The sequence below is a fragment of the Miniopterus schreibersii genome, assembly GCF_964146895.1.
Source record: "Miniopterus schreibersii genome assembly, chromosome: 1".
NCBI classification, from domain to species: domain Eukaryota; kingdom Metazoa; phylum Chordata; class Mammalia; order Chiroptera; family Miniopteridae; genus Miniopterus; species Miniopterus schreibersii.
In genome coordinates, this window is record NC_138101.1 from 60,607,223 (window position 1) to 60,633,202 (window position 25,980).

The 25,980-nt window shown below is 34.2% G+C and overlaps 2 protein-coding genes across 6 annotated transcripts in view; one reads left to right on the top strand and one right to left on the bottom strand.

The window, feature by feature from the left end:
- Window positions 1-2,417: 2,417 nt before the first annotated feature.
- TRMT10A (tRNA methyltransferase 10A) lies at window positions 2,418-15,406 on the bottom strand. Of its 3 annotated transcripts, none has more exons than XM_081147802.1 (8): window positions 15,323-15,406; window positions 11,836-12,032; window positions 10,656-10,818; window positions 9,881-9,952; window positions 8,847-8,921; window positions 6,826-6,975; window positions 4,679-4,784; window positions 2,418-3,507 (listed from the first exon to the last, which is right to left on the bottom strand). In XM_081147802.1, the coding sequence occupies exons 2-8, from the start codon at window positions 12,018-12,020 to the stop codon at window positions 3,242-3,244; spliced, it is 1,017 nt and encodes a 338-aa protein (XP_081003928.1). In that variant the 5' UTR covers window positions 12,021-12,032; window positions 15,323-15,406; the 3' UTR covers window positions 2,418-3,241. The 3 variants fall into 3 exon arrangements, with proteins under 3 accessions (XP_081003928.1, XP_081003927.1, XP_081003929.1); XM_081147801.1 differs by lacking the exon at window positions 15,323-15,406 and adding an exon at window positions 14,035-15,089; XM_081147803.1 differs by lacking the exon at window positions 4,679-4,784.
- MTTP (microsomal triglyceride transfer protein) overlaps window positions 15,174-25,980 on the top strand; it is a 55,120-nt gene continuing 44,313 nt past the window's right edge. Inside the window, exons 1-3 of one of the 3 annotated variants that reach the window (XM_081147770.1) lie at window positions 15,217-15,286; window positions 15,925-15,989; window positions 24,285-24,442. In XM_081147770.1, coding sequence (XP_081003896.1) covers window positions 24,361-24,442 — 82 coding nt within the window. In that variant the 5' untranslated portion in view covers window positions 15,217-15,286; window positions 15,925-15,989; window positions 24,285-24,360. Of the gene's footprint in view, window positions 15,426-15,924; window positions 15,990-24,284; window positions 24,443-25,980 lie in introns of all 3 variants that reach the window. The other 2 variants (XM_081147769.1, XM_081147771.1) reach the window with 2 other exon arrangements.

Consider the following 25,980-nt stretch of genomic DNA (forward strand, 5'->3'; position numbering starts at 1 on the left):
TCAATACAAAACTATTATTAAGTTAGCTGCTTGGTCTCAGACCAACTGATTTCTCAATCCTAAGAGAGGACAAATGGGATGGCATTCCCATTTTACAAATAAGGACTCTGAGACACACACAAGTTGAGAAAGTTGCCCCAAGTGACATGACTAACAAGCAGAGTGCCAAGATTTAAGACTACTCTTTCCACTAACAGTATTATCTTTTGATTCTGTCACTGGTTCCTTTCTTCACCTTTGTTAAGTGCCTACTCTCTGTGTCTGACAAGGTGCTAGGAAAAGATGAATATCTCTATGCTAATTTAATCGCTTTAATGAGCACAACAGGCCACTGCTGTCATTGGTTCTAACCCCTGCCATTCCTTTTTCCTTTTTCCAACTGCGGTCTGTACAAGTTCTCAGTGCTCTATGGACAACTCTTGCATTTTACCAATATAATCTATGACCCTTTCCACATATAAAGTGAAATGATACATCACTTTACTTTGTAATTGTCAGTAAAAAGCTCCCTTTAGAATTGCTTCCTGTTTTCCTTTTTCAGTTTCTACTATTTTCAAATGCTCCAAGATGGCAACACAGTGCTCTCTGGAGAATGTCTAAAGCAGTGATTTTCAACTGGCGTGCCATAGGAATTTTTAAAACATGCAATACCTACTATATTTAGTCAGGGGCACTGACCTCTTTTCCCTTAGATTGCCAAATAAAAAAAATGACAGCCAACATAACAATAGCTTTCTGGTGTGAATGAATCAAAATTATACTTTTTTTGGTCAGGTTGGCAAAAGTATTTTTTGGTGTGTCACAGAATTTTAGTAAGTAGTTTATGTGTCATGAGATGAAAAAGGTTGAAAAATCGCCGGTCTAAAGAATGTCCCTTCCCTTAAGAATGAGCTTGCTTTATGATGACCACAGATTTTTAAGACATGAAATGAGAGAAAATCATATTATTTCAGCAGACATATCTCCATTTGGCATATTTATTTAAATACTAACTGAATTTCCTACCTTCATTATGTTCCAATACAAGTGACTTTAATATTACTGAATTTTAATAAGCTACCTCAATAAACCAAAACAGTGTTGAGAGAATACATTAAGAAAAAAGATTACTATTACTTAAAAAACCAAAATTTTAAATATCTCAGAAGTTATTTCTAATTGCAATCTTCATCTTCTTGTCATGAACAGCCTAAATAAGATATGGCCTTGTAGTGGATAGAACTGTGTCCACCTGAAAGATGTGTTCAAGTCTTATATCTAATACTTGTGTATGTAACCTTATTTGGAAATAGGGTCTTTGTAGATGCAATCAAGTTAAGATGAGGTCATACTGAAGTAGGGTAAAACCTAATCCAATGATTGGTATCCTTACAAGAAGAGGGACACAGGCACAGGAGACAGAGGGTGAAAGGTCATGTGATGACAAAGCAGAGATTGGAGCGACACAGCTGCAAGCTGAGGAACACCAGAGATTGCTGACAACCAACACAAGCTAGGAACAGCTACAAATAATTCTTTAGCCTCCAGGACTGTAAGAGAATAAATTTCTGTTGTTTTAAGCCATCCAATTTGTGGAAATTTGTTATGGCAGTCATAGGAGACTAATATAGGGCTTTTACAATTAGTGAAAATTAAACTACATAGTGCCTGTAACAATTTTTCCCACCTTTCAAAATTAAACTGTGCCTATTCCCTATGGAACAATTTAAGTAAAAGGTATAGTATTTCATGCTACTAAACCCTATTTACTCAGAAAAACATGAACCTTTGAAAAATACAACTTAAGACATAAGCTTTGTTCTTCTAGAATTGTAGGAGCTTTTTATTTACATACCTTGCTCACAGACCTTACTTTAAATGGATAACTATAATAGATTACTAAGAATAAAGCAGCAAAAAATAAGGGACAGAGAACACCTATATTAAATCCAATAAACTTTCTACCAAATGTGTGCATAATTTAAGATGCCAATTAGTAAAAAGAACAGAAACTTCACTTATCCGCTCGAAGGCTTCTGACATCTTGCTACAGCTGTGGCAAAGAAGAATCACTTACTTTAAACATAACTGCTCTACAGGAAACTAAACATCTCATTCAGCCCCATATTCCCTTGCCAATGTCCTTATACAAATGTTTAATTATAGATTTTGCACTTTATGAAATTTAAATTCCTTAGTGTTGTTGAACACTACCATTCACACAAATAATACACATATACAGCAACTGAATCCTGCTTATTAAATAAGAATCACACATGATGTGGACACACATGTATCTACAGTTATATGCATATATTCATACATGCTTATATTATTTACAGAAATATACATTTACATTAGTTTGCTTATATGATAGGCAGATGCACATATAAAGTTAACTTTATTTACTTTAAGAACCAACTTTTTTTTTTTTTAAAAAATAAAAGCATATATGGAATGAAAAGATAGCTGCTGAGAGCTATTTCTTTCTAGGTAAAGACAAAATTGATCCTTCAACAGCCTTTTGAAATAATCTAGCCTGAAAAATTAAGTTTTGTAATTGAAATAATTTACCACCATTATTTGAATTAAGGAAATATATTTAAAAAAATAAAATAAAAATATATTAAAGAGATCAACTCTTCAGTGATTGCATTAGAACAACTAAAAGGCATCAAAAGGAGAAACAGACAGATCCATAGTCCAAAAGAAATAAGTTGCTGAGTTTATCAATCTGATACTTCTTCCTTAAATCACTATGTTCGTTCCTTTGAAGCTATTATATTGAATATAAAAGCTGCAAATAGAAGGTAACCTCCCATACTGAAAATTTTGGTACAGTTATAGGTGATTTATGAAATCTGCCTCCACAAATAAGTAGGCAATAAGTCAGAAAAACACTGATATAAACATAAAATAATAAAACTAAAGATTCAGAAGGCACACTCTGAAGTATATAACCCAGTAAATAAGACAATGAAGGTTTATTATTAAAGTAAAATTCCTCAAAAACTCTTATTTGAGGCTTAGAAAACTATTTTTAAAAATTACATATTGAAATCTTATGCAAAAACAGAAAGTGCTTTCTTACAAGGACTTTTTATTGCTGTATAAGTTTTAAAAAAAAATCATAAAAAGTAAAATAAAGTTTTCTTCCAACTTGAATATTCTATGAAGCACCTCATTTTCTCCTAGTTTTTCCTTAATCAAAAAAAACCACACACACTAAAAAACAACAAAACAAAAAACCCAGATGACATTACTATGGTATAGAGTTCACTGTAGACTCAGTGCTATTTTCTTTATCCTGCTTTTCTTCTTCAGGTGGTGAATCTAGTTCATTTCTGCTAGTTTCTTCCTCACTGGAATCACTGTCCAATCCACCTTCAACCCTGGAAGACTTCTTGTCATGGGCAGAACTTTCACTGGTTTTGTCTGTGGGAACAGCTCCTTTCCTTTGGGGTAAAACAGTAAAGAATGCTTCTTGCCAGTCTCTTGTGTCCAGGTATTCCAGAATAATCTCAAACACTGAAACAAAGAAAAACTCCATACATTTCTGAGCCAAGTTCATCACTATGTTGCATCCTATATTTTAAAATACATTGCTTTTGTGTTAGGAGTGCCAGTATGACCTTACCATTACTTTGTTCCTATCGCTTTCTTCTCCTATTCACTGTCAGAGCCAATTTGCTGCACAGCTCTCAAGCCTGTTACCCCTTCTTTAGCTTTTCCTCAATTGAGTTCTTAGGCACTCAGAAGTTTTCCATTATTCCTTGTTGATAATAATCAATAGACAGAGAATTGTTTTGCTTCCTTCCTATTTTTTATCCCTTTCACTTCTTTATCCTGTATGTGCTAATGTAAAACTAGAAGAAAACAAGGTTAGGAGTAATCTAAATTCTATCTTTCCTATAAAGAGCCACTCTGGGAAGCATCTTGCCTGCTTCCCCCCCCCCCCCCGAATTAGGAGTTAAAACTTAATACTGTCTCCAAAGTATCTTCACATTAATATATTGCTGATGGGTTAAGCTGGATTGCTTCATGAGAAAGTAATTTCCACCATCTATCAAAGGTCTTAGAAGTTCAGTCCTTGAATCAGTAAACTCATTTCTATAACTCCCTAGAGCCTACTATACAGAAAGTTCTTAGCACATAAAAAAGAGCCCAACAAACAGTTGTGTACCAACAAAAATCTCTACTAAAAAAACTCCAGGCAAATATTATAATGTTATTTACAAGGGCAAAAAAAAAAAATCAACAAGAAAATGGTTACATTACTGTATACTCAGGTGATGAAATATTACATAGCCATTAATTATAATTCAATGACATAGAAAAATGTAATTATAAATGAGGGGAAAACACCCAGATTGATAATATTTTATATAATAGAGTAAGAATCCAATTATGTCACAAATAATATTATATATGCATAGGAAACGAACTGGAAGGAAACACACAAAAAAGTTGATATTAAGTATCTCTGGGTAGTGAAATTACAGCTTATTTTTCTTTCTTTTTTTGCATTTTCAAAATATGCATGTATTATTTCTATATTAAAACAATTTATAAATCATTACATTTTATAATTCTGTCTTCAGCAAAGTCTACATTTTCTATTTGTCCAAAACGAAAATGTAATGTTATTCTTCACAATGTTCACTCAGGTATATTTTCAGTTCATCCCCTTATAGCTTACCATGATTAATTGCCAAAACTTTTCTACTATTCATCTTCACAAAATTTCCAAGGGGTAGCTGTGCATGATCAATTCCATGATCTGATGCTTGTTTATATGTGAGACCCTAAAACAAAGACACTATAACTTGGACTAGAACATTAAATTATTTTAACTTAAAGTCTACGACAGAACAAATCATTTTTAGGAAAGATTTTAGTTCAGAGAACATTATCTGAAGTGTGTGTGTTTGTGTGTGTGTGTGTGTTTAACAGCTAGTTTGGAAACATTCTCTTGACAATACGGATAGTCAGAATGTTTAGGGCATTTGTTTTAACCAATTTTAAAGTGAGGAAACCAAAGACATTCCTTCCCTGCTCTGTCACAAAGCTCCTCAGTGGCAAAACCATAGGAAAAACTTGGCCCATGCTTCAAAATACCTTTTCACCATTCCACACTGCCTCTCTCTTAGTTTAAAATACTCAAACAGAATTCCTAGAGAAGCACCATCACTCTTCCCATGAATACAAAAGACATATAGATAAAACTATGTTTCAATTACATAACACTAAGAGGCACAAATGACAAAAACAAATTCTATGAAAAGCTGAACTGAAAATATTTTGAAATTGCCTACAAATTTAATTTTTACCTTTCTGTCAATTTAAATAATACTGAATATGAATTTTCTCTCTTCTCAAAATTAAAATCCGTAAAGCCTGGGTCTAACCAGAACTAAAATAGCTAAAAGACAAAGTACAGGAGAAAGAAGACGTGAATTTCCCAACCAGTAGTTTGCATATTTTAGAGACAAATAATTAATGATTGAGGCGGGTGCTTTTGAAAACAAATTGTTTTAGTTCAAAGACACATGAAAGATAAAAATTTGGTTCTACATAAATAACAAAATAGAGTATTTCCACTAAGAAAACAATAAAAAGGCTAAAGATCATTCTGATAAAATTCTGTGATGTTATAGAGATGCACTGTTCAAGTAGAGCCACATGTGACTACTTAAATTGAAATTGATTATAATTTTTAAAAATTCTATTTCTCAATTATACTGTACACGTTTCATGTGCTCAGTGGCCACAGGGCTACCACACTGGACAGAATGATATAAATATTTCCAACATTAGAGAAAGTTCTACTGCACAGTGGTACTAAAAATAATGAATTTGTATCATTCTGTTGACAATATTTCCTCAGACACGTAGTAAACATGCTTTTTCTTTAGTTGGTTTGAATTTAGCATATTGCAAAGTAGCTGGCAAAGTAGAAAATTATGTTTTTGTTTTTTTAATATATCTTTATTGATTTCAGAGAGAGGAAAGGAGAGGGAGAGAGAGAGATAGAAACATCAATGAGGAGAGAGTCATTGATCAAGCCCGCAACCCGGGCATGTGCCCTGACTGGGAATCGAATCCTGATTGCCTGGATCCTAGGCCGACGCTTAACCACTGAGCCACGCCCACCTGGGCGAAAATTATGTTTTTTTGTTAGAAAGTCTATTTTGGTAATTTTTCATTTGAATGAGGATAAGGAGATGGAAAGAGACAAAAGGAGAAATTATAACATGAGAACAGAAAACACATCCCATGAAAATCACATAATTAATATATAAATTTATCAGTTTTGTTATAAATTTTACCAGTGGCCTAGAAACTGATTAGCAGCAGCATCTTCTATCAATACAGTATATTGTTTAAGCATCTGGGACCCAGAACAATCTGCCTGGTTTCAAGTATCTGCTTTACCTACTACTACTGATTTTAGACTTAGTTTCTCTAGGCTTCCAGTTCCTAAGCTCTAAAATGCAGATAATAATAGCAATGACCTCACTGGTTTATAGTGGGGATTAAGCCTACTAATATGCAGGATGGGGCAAAATCAGGTTTACAGTAGTGAGTAAGTGGAACACAGAGTTTATTCTTGTATTATAATTTATTATTGTATTATTTTCCATACGAACAACTGCAAAACTACTTTTGCCCCACCTTGTATGTGAAATGCTTTGCTTAGCTGGAAAGGTGACTGAGTTACAGCAGGTACTCAATAGAAATCAACTTTCATCAGCATTATTGCTACTCTCAAGAAGTGTTAGTTAATTGAGAAAACTGACATATCAATTTTAAGTACAAGCAAAAGCAAAAATAAAAACTTAGTACCTTGTGATGGTTGTGATCTACTAATCCTCCAATCACATAAGCCTTTGATTCATCTAAGTCCTTCAGTACATTAGGTGAATCTGACGTAAGATAAATCAGGTCTTCTTTCTTTATGAATTCAATATAGTGTTCTGGTTTAATGTGGATATCCTTTAAGACACATAGGGACAGATGTGATAAATTAATAAAATTTTGTGAAAATTGGCTAACAATCATTTTGAAAGGAAGTAAATCATATGGAAGGAAGTTTGAAAGAATGTTACAATGCATTATTTATAACCTACTACTTTAATTCCTTATCACCTCACACCTCAATTATTTAAGTGGCCTCTTAATGCTATTTCCATTTCTAGCCTCAGATCCCAATTTACTTCCATACACTAATGGCAGACTCATTTTCTAAAAACACTACTTTCAATGTTTATCTTCATTTGTAGGATAAAATTGAAACTCCTTACCTTAGTAACCTTTTCCTGAATATGGCACTAATCTACTCTTTCTAACTTTATCTCCGCTCCTACAAAACAAACACATTTTGTCACATATTTGCTCACACTGTTTTCTGGTTAAAGAATGTCTTCTCCAATTACCTCCTCTCTGTCTACATGAACTGTCAAAAGGAAATGGCTTATATAGTTAATAAATTCCATGCATCCATTTCTACAAAGATGCACATTTGAAATCTTCACCGAAATTGTTAGGTCACAGGCACAAAACTGAACATTTGGCAGTCAGAATTTTGCAAACTATATTGCTAGAATAAAAGAAAATACATCGCCAAGCTCAGGTGACATTCAACCAGTGATTTTTAAGGAAACCAAAAATGAAGCAGGACTTGTCTAACCTAAAATGTATAACCTACTGATTAATAAACAGCCACTTTTCTGGAAAATTTATATTATAAATTTGGCCCCTATGCTTAATAAGGGCCCCCAGGAGAACTTGAAATTAGAGACCAGTGAACTAACATTTTTCTGGAAAGTGGGTGGTATAAATAATAAATTTAACAAGGCACAAAATAACTGAATGTATGCCTACTCTAACTTATTACATTATTTCTTAGGAAAATAGGCACTATCATAAAATTTGGTATATTGTACTTTAAAACTTAAGCCTTTAAAAATGTTTTACACTATAGGCTATTAATTAAATAAATGCAATCATTATGGGATTAGTGAGTATAAGAGGAAAAGTATGTCACGGAGAGAACTGGCTTTGAGAAAGAGAAAAAATTCCGAAAAAAAGTTACTTCTCTGAATAAAATAGGATTCCTCATGGATTTGTACTAAACCCAATCTATTAGTCATTTTTGCAAATGACTGAGAATAGTTTAGTCCTATAAAAAATGTGAGCCACATATGTAATTTTAAATCTTCTAGTAGTCACATTAAAAAAAAGTGACAAGAAGTGAAATTAATTTCAATAATACATTGCATTGTATTGTGTTGCATTCAACACAATATACCCCAAATGTTATCATTTCAACATATGATATTTTTTAAAATTTCAAGGAGATATTTTATATTCTATCTTTTTTTGTTTTTGGTACTAAGTTTTTGAAATCCAATGTATATTTCACATTTATAGCACATATCAATTCAGACCAGTCACATTTCAAGAGTTCAATAGCCACATGTGGACATGGGAGAACACAGATTTAGAAGAAACAATGCAAATACATTTTTAAATTTTAGAGTGAATTCACTCTTATAAATAATGCACAGCCAGTTTGATAGGCAGAGATTGAATAAACACTTTAAAAATTTTTCCTTTTTTAAAAATATGTTTTAAAGTTGGAGGCAAAATAGCAAGTGAGATTTAATGAGAGCAAGTACAAACAGATATCTCAGTCTCTTTAGCGTCTCCCATTAGTACCCTTAAATTTGGGTACAGTGATACACAGGGTTTGGAGACTGGTGATTCTTGTATTTATTAACATTATGTAGAACTTAGATAAAAAATGTAGACCTTTAAGCTTAAAACTACTTGGAATTATGGGAGAGTTAATGTACTTTAATTACCTTCCAGTTGACCCATCCTTTGTCATTTTCATCCATGTTCTTTTTCAACTGGCCTCCATGGCTTGTCAAATAAAACTGATAAAGATTCATAGGCACAGAAAGAGAGAGTAAATGACTATTAAAATATAGTATTTTATTTTCTTCATACACTAACCAGATCATCAATGAAACACAAAATATTTTCATTCTAGTAAAAACTAAATTTTTAGCATGCTTTAAACATACAAGAATTAGTGGCAGAAATGACATATTTTGTGTATTTCATAACCCATTATCTTCCTTATTCCACCTAAATTTTTATCCCATTTTTTCGAGCAGTTATAATCTTTCACTTAATGATCACTTGTCTACAAACTCCCTGCTCCCATGTCAAGTTTCCATTCCCTTTCTTTTGCCACCACTGTTGTTTTTTACCAAACGAAAGTCTCCATAATTCTTTGATCCTAAAACCTGACACCTATTTCAAGTCTAAGCAAGGGTGAGAAGAATATAAAACGCATAAATATATAATTACTATCCCTTGATAAGAAGAAAATATCTAACCAAAAATACATTAAAAATTTCTAGTTCTCAATGTCAGTGAGCCAATGTTATTAGGTCACCTAGAATTCAAACAGCAGGCAACTCAGTATCAGGCAGCTAGTCTACAAAGCACTCCCTCCCTCTAGCTAAGGAAATACTTTTCAAAATTATCAGTGGCTCAAAATCTTTTAAGTAGAATAAACCTACCAAAAGGTAACACGGCACACATCGGTTCCCCCTACTCCCCAGAATGGAAGGATGAAAGCTAAGAAACTAGTAAGAAAATATGTGTATATCCTTGAATGAAGATGTTCAACTACACAGAAATGAGCAGATCAATGTGTACAAGACTGATGATGATTGGGCAGTGTATCTAAGAATGACACTTGAAAAAATGTTTGAAATATTTTACTTTATCTTTATAAAAACATGTTTCGAATAGGCATTTTGTTCTCTAAGAAGGAAAATATAAGAAAGGAAACTTAAGTCTCTTTTAAATCTCTTAAACATACCTGTACAGGATGCAGTGCTCGTCGATTTTCTGCATAACATCGTTGAATCTGCTTATGAAGTTTCTTAATGTCCTATAAAAGAGTGCAATTTTTAAAGCAGCATTTTCAAAATCATCCATGACCATTCCACAATCTTAGTGGAACAGAATAAGCAGAAGGGATGATTAGACAGGTTCATTTTTTTCTTTTGAAATACAAGTCCTTTCTGATAAATTCCATGCTATTTCCTTACATAACAAATAAAATAATTACTATAAGTAAAGTTAATACTCTGTAAGTGAACCATTATTTCACATTTTGTATCCATTTAGAATGCTGGTTTATGAAAACATTTACTTTCTTAAGAGTCAGCAAAAAACTCTTAGTGACATACTATTACTATTTTCATAATTTACCAATGGCTTAGAAATTAAAGCATGGTCTCTTTACTAGCATTGTTTAAACAGCCAGGCTTCTCAAACTATTAAGAAACAATTCTATTCAGACAATCATATTTCTTATTTTGTTAATTTTGATTAGGACAAATAAAAACAGATCTTTATGATTAATATGCAGTTATTGAGTTTTATAATCCAATCATGGTGTTTGTCTCTCCTTCTGTCAACACACATACATATACATAAAAGAAATTTTAATTTAGGGGGCATAGAGTTTGAAAAACTTGATTTAAGATGTATTTTAGTACATAAACATATCAAAGTGATATTACATATTAAAGCAAGAATTATTTAGCCTAGTTTACCTACAGGATTTCTCTGACAATGATTCATGATACCTTTAATATCATCAAGCTGTCAAAACTGCAATCAATGACAAGGCGAAGCGTGCTGTGAACAACACCTCTTCGAATTCGTTTTCTATCATTTCCATCCGAGTTTGATTCCAGTTGACACTGTCGCTCTAATTGCTTTCTCTTGCGTTTTTCCTTCCGCTTTTGTCTAAAATTAGTAATTGAAATAACTTTTTGTTGTTATTTATATACTCAGGTATTTACAAAACTCCTCTAAATAGACAAAGGAACAATTAGTTTTTTAAATCAGCCGGCTGAACAATAAGAAATTCCCACTTCCATGGATCAAAACTGGTCAAATATCAGCAATTTTACATAGTCCATCTAAAAGTTTTAGAAAGGAAGAAAAGGGTTTGTAAAAACAATATAATGCTTTTTACACAAATCCTAACTATACTGCTAATAAATTCATTTGTTGTTTTAGTATAATATTATAATAAAACTATAAATACTTAATTTGAGAGCTGTGATAAATTTTACTTTTATCATTCTTCCCCTACATGATTTTCAAGCAACATTTATATGGTGTAGGAAAAAAGCAAAGTAAAATTGTTAGTGGGAAAAAAAAAATCTTACATACTTTTTTCTCTAATCTGCATCAACTATAGTTTATTTTCTCCCAGTAAGTTTTGGTATTATACAGGGGTGGGAAAAAATAGGTTTACAATTGTAATACAAAAAAGACAATAATAAATAAATAATAATACAAGAATAAACTGTTTTGCATACTCACAACTGTAAACCTCCTTTTGCCCACCCCTGTACAAGAACAGCTTCAGTCTCTGTTCTCAACAAAACCTGCAATAGTTTTAGCAAAATCAACGTTAGGCCCAAATTTGATCTCTCCGAGGTGGTTATTTTTGCTTCATATCTAGGACATGGATGCTAATTATATCCCTTTCCTAACTTAGTTATTTCAGAAATTGTGCTGCTACTCACAATAGATTTTGGGTGAGGAAAAAGTGTGCAGTGTAAATTCATAAACATTGCTAAACAAAATAATTCAAAACATACAGTTTTAACAGCCAACTGACAGTATTAGCTAACAATATGCATAGCCCCAATTTTAATTAACACAATTACTTTTAATGCGTCAAAGGACTATGAAAGGTCCAACATTCCATATTTCTGAATAGGGGTAGAATACATGTATTTTGAAACATACTTGCGGAGTTCTCGCTGTTCTTCCCATTGTTTCTGTTTTATTAGCTTCTTCATTTGTCGTTTAGATATTTGTTCAAACTCTTCACCTAATCTTAGCTTCTTGCTCTCCTCCTGATCTTCACTTAAGTCTTGCTTGCTTTTAACATTAGAAGTCTCAACAAATGCTGGCACCATTTCAGATGACATTATTTGATGCCTCTGAAAAAGTAAAAAGCAACTTTTGACATAGATAATTCACACACAAAAAAGTAAACACCAAATGGCCAATAAATGTGATTAAAATTAAACCATATCAGAAATGAACAAAAATGAAAATTTAGCCCTGGCCGGGTGGCTCAGTTGGTTGAAGTGTCATCCCATACACCAAAAAGTTGCACGTTTGATTCTGGTCAGGGCATATACCTAGGTTGCAGGTTCGATCCAGGTTGAAGTGCATGGAAGGCAACCAATCAATGTTTCTCTCACCTCAGTTTTTTTCTCTCTCTTTCTCTTCCTCGCTCTAAAAATCAGTAAACATATCCTAGGGTGAGGATTAAAAAAAAATGAAAATTTAGACAATTAAATGTCACTTACTGGCAAAGAAAATATGATGAAAAGGGGTAATTTCAGATACTATTGGTAGTCATGGCACAATTTTTCCAGACGGCTATACAGATCTATGTTTCAAAAGCTTTAAAAGATTGATACCCTTGACTCAGTAATTTATTTCCTTAGAATAAATTCCTGTAAATGAATCATAAATATGCACAAAATTAATGCAAAAAGGTATGCAGTAGTTCCCCCTTATTTGCAATGGATACATTCTAAGATCCCCAGCAGATGCTGGAAAAAGGCAGATAGTACTGAACCCTATATATACTATGTTTTTTCCTATACATACATATACTAAAGTTTAATTTATAAATATTATACTTATAATATAAATATTATAATTAATACAAAAGCAAATAAAAATCTATGAAAAAGAACCGATTTAGAAACCAGGAAATGAAGATATAAAAATTTCAATAAGTGAGACAAACTCCAGATTACCTGGAGTCCAAGAGATAATTGATGGATTAGAAGACATCCTGACAATCTGACTCAGAATTCAGACAGAAATAGAATGAAAAAATATGTCAGAGCAGTTAAAAGACCTGAATTACAGAATGAGAGAAACAGAGGCCAAAAGGTAGAGATAAATGTATAACCTTGAGTGTATTCATTAGTATTTTTTTTAAAGCTGGAAAATAAAAGTAAGCATTCAACTTAAGAACTGAGAGAGGAAACTCAGTAAACCTGAAAATATTAGAAGATAATTTTAAAATAATGCGATCTTCAGGATCACTTTTATTTTACTTCTTGTAGGGTGGAGAAAAAAAAAGCTAAACCTGACCATTAAGCTAAACATGCAAACTTAAAAGCACAATTAAAATTCACAGGAAAGGAATTGCTCTCTTCATAAAACAATAATGAATATTTTAAGAGAGACTATTTCCATTATCATTGGCATTGTTTTTTGCTAGTTCTCTATTATGTTCAAAAACTGCAAGTGTTGATTGGCTCTATAATATGAAAATTTAAAAAGCAATTTATAACAATATTTTACAGTTCACGTACACCAGGGGGAGCTTTTGTCTTTCCTATCTAAGAAGTCTGAGTTAAATTTAACTATCACTGAATAGAAACATTTTTAAACACCCTGTCAAATACATAGGAAGATCATAAGCTAGTCAACATCATTATCATTATTATTCTTAAAGCTCTTCCCAATTAAGAAAATGCACTGTAGTAAGTGAATTTTTTATAGCTTTGAATAAGCTAGATACATTGTGGCATAGAATACAACCAAAATGCTGGCTTGAGATCCTGCATATTATTGCTTACAGCACACAGTGCAAACAAGGATATGAACCAACTCCCACTGCCTATACTTACAATAAGCAGTTCACTATGAACTAGCTTGTTCAGATTATATATTTTTTTCAATTTATCTTTATTGTTGATAATATTACAGATGCCCCCTTTCCCCCCCCCATTGGCCTCCTCCACATTGCAACCCCTTCCCCCAGGCCTCCCGGACTATTGTCTGTGTCCAGGGGTTATCCATATATGCATATAAATTCTTTGGTTAATCTCTTCCCGCCCCCCCTTCCCCCTTTCCCTCTGAGAGTTCAGTAAAATACAAGTATATGTTTACTAGGCACACGTGATTTCTTACTTTAGTTTTGTCTGCAGTTTATAAGCTCCATGGCAGAGTTCTGCATTCCTCCCGTGTTCAGTGATGCTCTGCTCTCACGGTACATTTTCATTAATTCAGCCACGTGCCACAAACATTTAAGAATGGTATTGTGTACCAATTATAGAAATATTTGTGTGAAATTCTGTTTAGCATACAATTTTCTTAAATTGTTCATTTATTTACAGAAATATATTATCAGGTGGTCTAATGAAACTAAGAACTGAATACATATGACTAAGGCCTTTGGTGTGGGATGAATACATAAAGTGTTTCAATATTTCTTGTATTTCTACTTCCTCAGCACAGGTTTCGGCAAGAACACATTAAAAAAAAAAAAAAAATCCAGTGAATGGCCAAAGTTTTTAAAAAACCTGCGTTCATGGATATTATTGATTGAGCTAAAATAAACTTCATAAATTATAACACAGGCTCCCCTCCTGAAAAATCCAAACGAATGCTGAAATAATTGCGGAATGGAGTTAACTGATCTGACAGCGACAGGGAAGGAAAACCCTTTGTAAAACGCGCGGGCCAAATCTGCAGCAGCCAAAGCGTTCAACTGTCAGGTGCCCTGGATGGGAGGTTGGGATGGGATGGGGAGCGGGGAGGATTTAGAAAACAAAAAGTGAGAAAATCGTCTGCGGCTATCCTCTCTACCTCTCTACAAAAGGGTCCGAATTTTAACACTTAAAATATTCCCGTGAAATCAAGTAACACCTCGGTCTTCTTAAAATCGTCCTGAGCGCACCACGATGGGGCCTAAAAGCACCTTCAACTTTCCCCGGGGCGCTCTACATTTCCGAGCGCTCTGCTACGTCAGCCTCTCACTGGAGAAATGCGGTAACTCGTTTTCCTGCCTTCAGGCTCCGGATTTCCCTCTCCCTTCGCTGTTTGGAAACTCACACTCTTCATAAACCAGGGATCGGATCCCGACCCCCAGACAGATACCGACAGCTGGCGCCCCACCGTGGGTGGACGGAGCCTCGCCCCACTCTCCCCTCCACGCCAGACGCCAACGGACACACTCCAGAGGCGGGATTAAGCTGAAACCAGCCAATCAGGAAGCTTCTTGGCGGGCCTCGGGGCGCGCTCTACCGACGTCACTTCCTTCGAGAACTGGGTCGCGGCAGCCACTTCCACAACCCCAATCCCCTCTTCCCCGGAAGCCCTTATTGCTAATGGAGGGCGGCATTGGCTTAGCGCCCCTTTTGTGTCCGGAGGCTACCAAAGGGTAGGGCAGCGCGAGTCTCAGTCCCAGGGGACTTACCGAGCTGAGGAGTTTTCGGGGAACCTGAGAGCACGCCCAGAAAGCCTTTCTGGAGTGGTCTTGATAACGCTCACAAGTCCTCCGGAAACTTCAACTCCCAGAGGTAGGGACGGTAGCTACACGTTGGAGGCTTCGGCGGTTACGTCTTACGTCATGTAACTGCGCCAACTCCGGACCGGCTATAGGAGAAAAGGGGAGGAGGGTGATGTGGGGCGGGGTCAGGAGTTAGGGTTTTCAGAGTGTCAGGTAGTCACAGTGATGCTTGTTTTTCCACTTAAAGGCACGTGTGTACGACCCACGAGCATGTATTCACTCATATTTTCTTGGGATTTTGGCGGCCGGGGGGGAGGCGGGGGGTGCTTAAGACAGTCCTACCCTTGAAAGTTAAATATGCGAAACAGTGACGAAGGGCTCTTCATTCTTTGTTGGATATGAGAGGAGAGCATCTCTTGCATAAACGAATCATAATTTATATAGAAGAAGGTTTTCAGTATCATATGATGGTACATAATTAAAATGGAAAATCAAATTTTAAAAGTGAGTCAAATTCCCAATAATACGCATTTAAAGCAGAATGTTTAGGCCGTTTCTCTTGCTTACAGCCGGAAATCCTACTACCCATTCATTCCTGGAGTTATTTTTCCTCTGCTGTTTCGCAAAACATCAGGTGACACTTCATTGTTTATAATTCTTGACCTTATGTAACCTTTTTGCTATATATAGACCAAGTCAACTGAGAGAGAACTGAAACATAATCCTGTAGATTGTTGTCTTCTGTTTAGTTGTTTTTATTTGCTCCTACTTTTAACGAGTGGTTATTGCAGAATTTGAAGTTAAGAATAAAGTTTGAATGAAATAGAAGGCTGCTATCAGTATGGGAACAATTCGGAAGTAAATTATCCTTGATACTTGAAAACATATCTGAACATGTTTAAAGGTTCCAGTGAATAAAAATCAAATTAAGAATTTGAGTTTTCTAAAAGAATTGAAATTTATCTAAATTTACAAAAGTGAGGTTTCCCTTGCTTTAAACCCTCAAATATTTCTTGAAAAACATGTCAGCTATAACACGGTTGTGGGTCACTCTGTGTTTCTTTCTCATCTCAAATCTAAAAGATCTCTTAATTGAGCGTTGGATCCATTTCTCATTTGTTAGTAGGGCATCTTTTTTCAGCTGCCTCCATATGAGGGCAAAGAGTAGCGGAGGGAGGATTAGTAATTGGATATGCAGCCCTTCACATGTAGGTCATTAAACTCAGGCTGGCTGATGTACCAGATCTTTTAACAGCTGCTCAGTTGTTCCTCAGGGATCTGTTTTATGAGTAATTATAATTTTTTTTTTTCTTCAAAATTAATACCTGGCATCCTTAGATATTTTAAAAAATTTGATACTTTAAAACCCCTCATACTTAATAGTGGAGTCAATAAGTTTTCTTTTGACAAAGCCATTTAACTTTATAGTCATGGTACAAAATTTCAAATGATTCTATTATCAATCCAAAGCAAGCACTAAAAAAAGTACCAGAAAAAAAAAAACCACACCAAAATACAATAAAGGAAATAATCTCATTTTTTATTGATTTGTAAAATTCATGTGTTTGACACATTTATTGAGTTCCATATTTTTTGTCTTGGTACCCTTGATACAAAGATAACTAAATCATGATTCGTATCCCTAAGGAATCCCTAGTCTAGTGAGAGAAACAGCATCAAATAAATACAATATAACATAATATACTTGAGATAGTTGTACATGGAAAGGAGCAACTAAATGCTCCTGGAAGCAGGAGATATAGTTTCCGTTGATTCAGTTTGTTCTATCTTGGAAAGTAACTAGGGATTTTCTAGATTTGAAGAAGAGAAAGGTATTTAAAATATTGGAAACTGTGAAAGCAAAGACATGTCATAGTTTGGTACTTGACTGAAAAGTTTTGGGTAGGGAGAGGAAGAAGGAAGAGAATAGCCCCAGGGTTTTTTATAATTTGGACAACTGTAGGAATGTAATTTTGTCAACTGGATCATTTAGAGATAGTAGAAGAAGAATAGGTTTTGAAAAAAAAGTGATTTTGAATATATGAGTTCTGGGGAGTCTGCAGCACATCTAAGTAGAAATAGATTTAGAAATCACATATTTGGTAATTGAAGCCAACATATTTGGTAGTTGAAGCCAATGCGATGAAATAAAAAAGATATTAGTCCATGGTTACAAACCTCTAAGGTTATGTGACCGAAAGGTAAGAAAGGAGGAGAGCTTTCTGGGAGACCAGTGTCAAACATGAGAGCACATTATTTAATCAGAGTACAAGTTCCAAGTAGGAATGTGGGCCTAATGACATCAGATATCAATTTTTTAAGAGCAGCTAGAAATCTGAACCTTTATGTGAAACCTGGTTTTTAAGTGTTGTCAACAATTTTTTCTTTTTAGTACTGAGTAGGCTAAACAAAACATGTCTGTGAAACCACATTCCAATAATTGGTAGCCAGTTTGTTAAATTGGACTGTAGATTGTAGAGTGAGAAGGGGGCTACAGATAGAACCAGAATTTTAAGACATGAAGACATAGTAATAAATACAGTTATGAGCTCCTCCAAATGTTTGGCCTGAGAACATTGGGTAATCATCACAAATTTCATTATTTTAAGCCTAATTCTGATATCCCATTAAGTTTGAGAGTACTCTGCAGCAAGTTGGGAGTAGAGAGGTGTGAGAATAGAGCAACACTTGTGATTACAGTCGACCCTGCAGATCAGCAGGTTTCGCATTCTCAGATTCAACCAATGGAGGGCTGAAAATATTTTGTTAAAAAAAGTTACATTGTTGCTGATGTGTCCTAGAAGGTGGGGTAAAAGGAGGTTTACAGTTGTGAGTATTTATTCTTGTATTATTTATTAATTGTATTTTTCATAGGTACAACTAAACCTACTATTGCCTCACCCTGTATGTAGTTAGACCTGTGATAGTTGTGCTGTGATAAACATGTACAGATTATTTTTCTTGTGATTATTCCCTAACAATACAGTATAACAACTATTTACATTATATTAGGTATAAATAATCTAGAGATGATTTAAAGTATATGGGAGGATGCGCATTGGTTATATGCAAATGCTACCTCATTTTACGTAAGGGACTTGAGTAACCTTGGATTTTGGTATCTGTGGAGTGCCCTGGAACTAATCCCCTATGGATACCAAGGGACAACTGTACATTAATTTCTAGCTAGGAAAACCAAATATAAACTAATTTTTAAAAATGACTTGAAAGGTATATAAAAACAGAATTAACCTATCATTTATAATTATTTCAACTTGCATTTTTGATTGACTTCAAAAGTATAGAAGTGTTTAAAATGTTTGTTTTTTAATTCACTCCCCTCCCAAGTAATATATGAATATTGGAGACTTTAGGAATGTGCCTATAGAGATGGTATAGTCTGAACCTCCTCATAAAAAGCTAGGATAGAAAAACAACACTAATGGCAACATGCTCAGATCATAGCTACAACATAACTACGTGAAAAAGAATTCTTATAAAGCTCAAAATGTGGGTGGGTGGGAACAAACCATCAACTCAGTATCAACATCTGTGTAGGAGAAAATAGTAGGAAGACAACATAGCATCTGAAGGATATGAGAATGGGAGGACCCCCAAACTGCCAACTGGTATTCACTGAAAAGCAAGGGAAACCAATGTGAAATCAGCAAAACTGGCAGACTGTAATTTCACGGTGAGAGCAAAGGGATGAGCAGGAAGATTTGAAAGTGCTTAGAAGGGTGTGTGGGGGTGAGGGGGCTATGGACTCTCAAAACTTAAACCTGAACTCCCTTCTTGGACAAAGCCCAACACTAAGGAAAAACTTCTGGGAGGAGAATTCAAATTGATCAGGACATGGACAATGGAGGCAAAGGAAAAAAAACAGGTCCAGATAAACATGGGAGAGAAGAGGAGACAGCTCAGAAATAACAGGAGAACGCCAGAAGAGGAAGCTCTACAACCATGAGACTAGAAAAGCTATTCTACTCATCCCTCCCTCTTAAAAGTACAGAATAACTTATTTAGCCTAAAAATATACCACGAAGTAGGATCATAGTTGAGTCTTACTAAAAGTTGTTATAATAGAAATGAATATGAAGCAGGAAAAAAAGATGAAAAGTATAACTCAGTATTTCAAAATGAGAATTTTTTTAAATGATAGAAAATGGAAAGAACAATGTAAAGCTGAAAAACTCATAAAGTAATTGGATTAAAGATTTGAAGAGAAGTGACAGAGCTCAGAAAAGTATATGACAAGTACACAAATATATTCAACATCACATTGGAAGTCCTGGCTAGTGCAATAAGACAAGAAAAGGAAATGAAAAGAAGTAAAACTGTTCTCAAATGACATGATTGTCTTAGTAAAAAAATTCCCCCAAATCAACAACAACAAATCCTTATGGAACGAATAAGTGATTATAGCAAGGTCATTGGATACAAGGTTAACATACAAAAGTCAATTCATCTCCTATCTACCATCAACGAACAATAGGAATTTGAAATAAAAAAAATTAGAACCCAAAATAGAAATACTTAGGTATAAATCTAACAAAATATATGCAGGGTCTTACAAGAGTGAAACTACGGAACTCTGATGTAGGAAATAAAGATCTAAATAAATGTAGAGATATCCTGTGTCCGTGGGTTGGAAGACCTGGTGTAGAAATAGCGCACTTTGTGCCCAGATCTTGGTTTCTAATACCAATTCTTCAATAAAAGGGGAAATAAAGTGAAAATGTACAAGATGAAATGAACATTTTGTAGTGCCAAAAATTAAGGAATTGCTTTCACACACACAAAACGGATGGGATATGTCAAAGGAACACAGGAGCCAACTGATAGAGCTCCCAATGACCAAAGCTGTAACAATTGTAGAAACATTAAATAAAGTAGTACTGAATTATAACCCAAAATGTAAAATAAATACAAATCCATACTAATAGAAATGATAAGTAAATGGAGGAGAAGAGACAAATCTGTCATGCAGAGAGGAATTCCAAATAATTTATATATAAAGATACTCCACCCTCAAGAAGGAGGAATATAACTCCCTAATCCTTAATATTGGCTGCACATAGTACTTCCTTCCAAAGAGTACAGTATCGAAAGAAAGTGAAAAATAGTAACTTTACAGTGGAGAAGGCTGACAACACTGCTTAGCCAGGTGATCAAGGTCAACATCAACAGTAATAAATCATGTTGATGGTATGCACCTTTTACAGGATGTGATGGAAATGGCACCTCTGTGGTCTTCCTCACCCAAACCTCTGAGCCCAGTCAAATCATGAGAAAAACATCCCACAAATTCCAGTAAAAGAGCATCCTACAAATAACTGTCAAAACCAAGAGGCAAATAAGGACATATGACAACTAAGTGTAGTGTTGTATTCTGGATGGGATCTTGGAAGAGGAAAAAAAGCATTAAATAAGAACTAAGGAAATCTAAGTAATATATAGATTTTAGTTAATAGATCGATATTGGTTTCTTAATAATGAATCTACTATGCTAATGTAAGATATTAATAATAAGGGTAACTGGGTGCAGGCTATATGGGAAATCTCTGGACTGTCTTTATACATAAAATTACTCTGATCAAAATTTAAATTTTGCTTTCTTTAACAAAACAGAGAAAGAGCCATCTTGTTCACCTACTGAAAGAGCCATCAATTCTCTCCTTTAAATGCTAGACATTCAGTTTTGTGTGGCTAAAGATAATATAAAGTTAGATTCTTTTTAGAGTGACTGTTATTGACCCATGAGATATTTTTGGTTGTTGGAAAAATGACTATCTTTTCTGGAGAGTCTTAGATTCCAAGTGTTTCAGATCTAAGTTCTTAAGTTCACCCTTGTTAAGGAAATGTATTTAGTGGGTATTTTCTCAAACAGAATTCTTAAACAATATTTTTAAAATAGTATGTGTATTCTATAACTTTGCCATGGTATAAAAGATTTCATCACATCATAAGAATATTCTTAGCCTAACACTTATTTTTTGCAGAATTCCTTAAAAATACTAACTTCCTCACTAAATTGAAACTAATAGATGTTGTTGAGACCACTTAAGGATAACTTGAAGTTCCCTTCTAAAGTTTTTTTTAATTGATTCTTCATAAGAACAAGGTGGTTCTGATGCTGTAAAGGCTTTTTATTACTGTATTACTGTCATACATCCTGACTTTATCTATATCTAGTTGGGTAATACATTTTCTTCCACCTTTAGTGGGGTGAAATTCATTTATCTTCTAATCAAGGAAAATGAGTTAACTCCTAACAACCTCTGATACTTGACAGAAATACAGCTGTACTTTGGAATTAGTCATCCATCTTTGTTTCATGGTCTCTTATTTATCACTGCAATATAGTAGTATAGCAGTATCCCACAGTCTCATGTACTACCAGTAGAATTTCACTGTAATAGCATTGTTTTATTTGATTTTGACCTGGCTAGCACAGATCAGTATTTTCCCTGTAATTTCAGCAAGGCCCATCTAACCACAGCAGCCAAGTGCTCTGTTAGCCTCCATACAAAATTGTGATGGACTTATTAAAGGACAGTCCCAATTAATAATTCTATGCCATCCATAAGAAATCAATTTTCTATTTTCTATCTCTAAGATTTTTAAGTAAAGGAGAATATTGGGCCTGGATTTCAAGGTTTGTTTCTCTATGCTCCTCAAATCACTTTACTAAATTAATCTGAGTCTCATTTTTCTAATCTGTAAAATGATTATTTTTAGGATATACTATAAGCAATGTAAAGCGCTTAGCATAGTGTATTCCATAGATGGCAGCTCTTGTTATTTTATTCTGTGCTGCGCTTCTGTATTGCTTCACATGCCATGTAAAATAGCTGATGTGTTTTGGGAGGTATCTCCCACATATATTGTTTAATGTTTGTTCTGCTTGATCAACAAGGCAACAGAGGAGAATGCCTCTTCTTTGATATATAAAATTCACTGAATATGGAAAGTGTGTGGCATTCTTATTTTTATTTCTGGTAAAATGATCCTAACTCAAGTGTCTTCGTAACTAGGAAAAGTTATAAGCAAAACATAAAAGGGTGATGTTATTTATCACCAACAGAGGCAGCCTGATTGGAGCAATCTTTGTTGAAATGACTAATACAGTGACTTACAGGAGCTTTCCAGTGGAAAGCTAATGCTCAAGTGAAACAGTATTAGGCAACAGTGATATGCCTTTTATTGGTTGGACTCTGGTACCTGACAACAAATGGTACTTTTACCCGAGAGACACGTGTCATGCACCACTTAGTCTAACCACAGACATTAGAGGTCCATGAAACTATGAGCCTCAAATGGAAATACAAAAGACAGTTCTCACAGAATCACATAAGATTCAAACTAGTTATTAATTCAAATAAATAAGAATGTAAAGTTTAAGTGACTATAATGGCTTCATATCCATATGTATGTAATGCAGAAATTGTGGAAACACATAGACATCTATTCAAATGTAAAGCAATAAAGGACTTGCACATTACCTTGTATTTGTAATACCTACTATTCATCAAAACTTGTATTTCTCCAACAAGGGTATTTTTCTAAGAATGGTCTCGTCTGTTTACCCCAGGAAGACTTACTATTTATAACTTTAACTTACTATTTTTAACTTTTATAACAACCAAACGTTTTATTTTTGTATAGGTACTTTAGCCATAATTTATATACAAAACTTATGATAGCAAATGATGTTCTAACCTCAATAGATGAGAAAGAGGAACAATTTTTAACTTTCAGTTTTTTATATAAACTTTGTAGATTTAAAATTTTATATTTTATTTTGTGACGCTATCAAGTTGGCTATCTTTAACCTGGGTTGTCTAAACTTAAGGTTAGGAATATAGAAAAGGGCTTTGAGAAAGATGAAGGTAGATTTAAGAACCCATTTTATAATTAAACATGGCCTTAAGTATTTTCAAGTTCATTCAAATAGCCTTTCACCAGTACTTTATTCCCCCTTTGCCAAAACCACCCTGCATGCCACCTAAACCACCTCATTTTAGTAGATTTGTCCATATCAGGTCTCTCTTGTGGGAGTTTCCAAGATAGAAGTTGGTTCAGTTAGTGTGGCCTTAGCCATACTAGGTATTTGCTTTGATTTTAAAGATGTTTCATAATTAATATTCTGTAGCAAAAGTGCTAAGGGCTGGAATTCCCCCTCTGAATTTCTTCCTAGAAATGAGATTCAGAAAGCATGAGGGGCTCCATCCAGCACATTTGGGGACTTGGACAACTAACTGTTTCTTGTCATAGCTAGAAGTCTACTATGATATATATAATCAATTGGCCTGCTAGCATGTTAATAATAGACAGTGCTGATTTACTACAACCCCATGTAGTTTCACACATAAGGAGAATTACCTAGGTTTCAGAAATGAAAGTTTTGTCTACTCTAACATTTTGAAGTGATTGGTGGTGGGTACATCTTCAAATTTTTTAATTTAAGCCCTAAAATTCAGAGTGATTTCTTCTAATAGCATGCACATATGTGGTATAAAATAATTCAAAGATGGACATACAACATAATAAAATTCAGTTAAGTTTGGCTGAGTTTGAGAATCCTCAATATCCTCCCACATAAAGTGGTAAAACATGAAGACAGGTATTTAATATCATAGGCATGATGATAATTATTGAGCAGAAAAGTACCACCACAATTTTTTCTCAAATGTGCCTAAGTGTTTCTGAACTTACAAGAAAATAGACTGGTTTAGTTTTCCTTTCAAAAGCGAAAATTTTCTTGATCTTCCTTATTGAGTAAAAAAATTAGAGTGGAAAAAAAACAGGCTGAAAACTACAGCCCACCTATGTTTAATCATTAATAGTGAGCCCTTTGGTGAACTTAGGTCCTGATTTTGGAGTTTGGAATCTGACCTTTCCCCAGAGATAAACATTATCATTGCAGGTTCTAAGGAGGGACGTTCCCTTGCTGCCATCAGAAGAGTCCACTTCTTAGCTACTCCTTGCTGGGTACTGGATGCATGAGAGGGTGGCTAGTCAATATGATTCTTCTTGCTGTGCTTTTTCTCTGCTTCATTTCCTCATATTCAGCTTCTGTTAAAGGTAAGTTTGTGTTGCCTTTTACTAAACTTTAATTTTAATCATTGAGGGGAAAGTGTGTGTGTGTGAGTGTGTGTCTGTGTGAATAGAGAAAGAGTTTCTAACTAAACCATCTTCAAAACCATGTAACTATGGGGTGTTTGTGAAGGCATAACTGGGTTAGAATGAAAACCAAATTCAAATTCCTCCATACATTAAGAAAACAGAGGTCCCTTTTAGTTTCAGTTCTTCAGATTAGTGTGGTGCTTGCTTCAATTTCTCATTCATGGTCGGTTTTTAAAAGGGAGAAGAAAGATGCCAGCTGTTGTTACCTGCTGCTGTTGGTCGCTCACTGAATGCAGCTCCTTCATTTGAATTGTAAAAGAGGATTTAAAATACACCACTTCTTAAATTTCCTTCTAGTTGCTTAGCAATGTGACATCAAGAAGAATTAGACCCAATGAAAAAGCATGCGATTTACCAAAGAATTGTGAATGAAATGCTAAAGCATGTATTTAATTTCATTACTCTTTAGAAGTGATAGGATTATCATAGTTGGTGGATTACAGAAAATAAAACTACATGATACAGGTTTAAGAAAGAGGACCTATTATTTTTGGAAGAATGATGTTGATAGTTATCATTTCTGCTTCAAGATAAAATTGATTTTTAAAAACACCTATGCATTGATACCCTTGAGAGAAAAAGAGCATGACCTTTAGTTTCAAAGAGAAGTATGAATTGTATTAATATAGAATCTTGTTTTAAATCAGCTAGTTCATACACTCCTTGGATTTCTAAATATTAGGCCTGTGAAATTATCACTTTTTTAGAGTCTCTTAAGAGGGTGCACTGTCAAAACTAATTGGCCTGACACACAACTTAGCTTGATAAGGTTCAATTTTAATAACTATGTACTCTAAGTAATTGGTATAAAACAGTTCATTTGCAAACTTCTAAAACACTTTTGGGATAACTGTGGCTTTTGATGATAAAATTTTTCTCAAGATTTTTTTATATGGAAAATTTCCTCATGAGGAAAAGACAATCTTTGTTATTGGAACAATAAATGGAGGGCTAAATTTAAATTATTTCACGTAAGCAAGTGACACTTTATGTTCTTGAACTAAAGACAGTATTTCTCACCAGTTTCTAATATGTTTGGTATTTAGAGATATGTCCTTACTTGGATGAAAAAAATTTTTTGAGAAAAAAGTAAAGGTTTGTAAATTATATCTAAGAATTTGAGCTTATTGTTTTATTATCTGTCAAGTAAACTCTTGTGTATTTGAAGTATGAGTGATTTTTACAACATAATATCAAACCTAATACCATGATTATTTTGAGAAAAATAATTGAGATATAGTAGTTATTGTGGGTTTCTCTTTTCCTCCCACCTAGTAAATAAGAAAATTGGATAACTTGATATTTTCAAATACATGCACTTATAAAGATTTAAAAATACACACAGGCAACAATAACATACAGGTTTAAGAGATGACAGAGAGCTACAAATTGTATACAAGTTCAGTGGTAAATCCAGATTTTTAGAACCTGAAGAT

Bases quoted from the DNA above. Each gene is read 5' to 3' on its own strand.
- TRMT10A (XM_081147802.1), bottom strand. From the start codon at position 12,020: ATGTCATCTGAAATGGTGCCAGCATTTGTTGAGACTTCTAATGTTAAA. The intron at 10,819-11,835 runs GTATGTTTCAAA...TACTAATTTTAG, and splicing joins GAACAGCGAGAACTCCGCAA to ACAAAAGCGGAAGGAAAAAC. The intron at 3,508-4,678 runs GTAAGCTATAAG...TCTTTGTTTCAG, and splicing joins AGTTTTGGCAATTAATCATG to TGTTTGAGATTATTCTGGAA.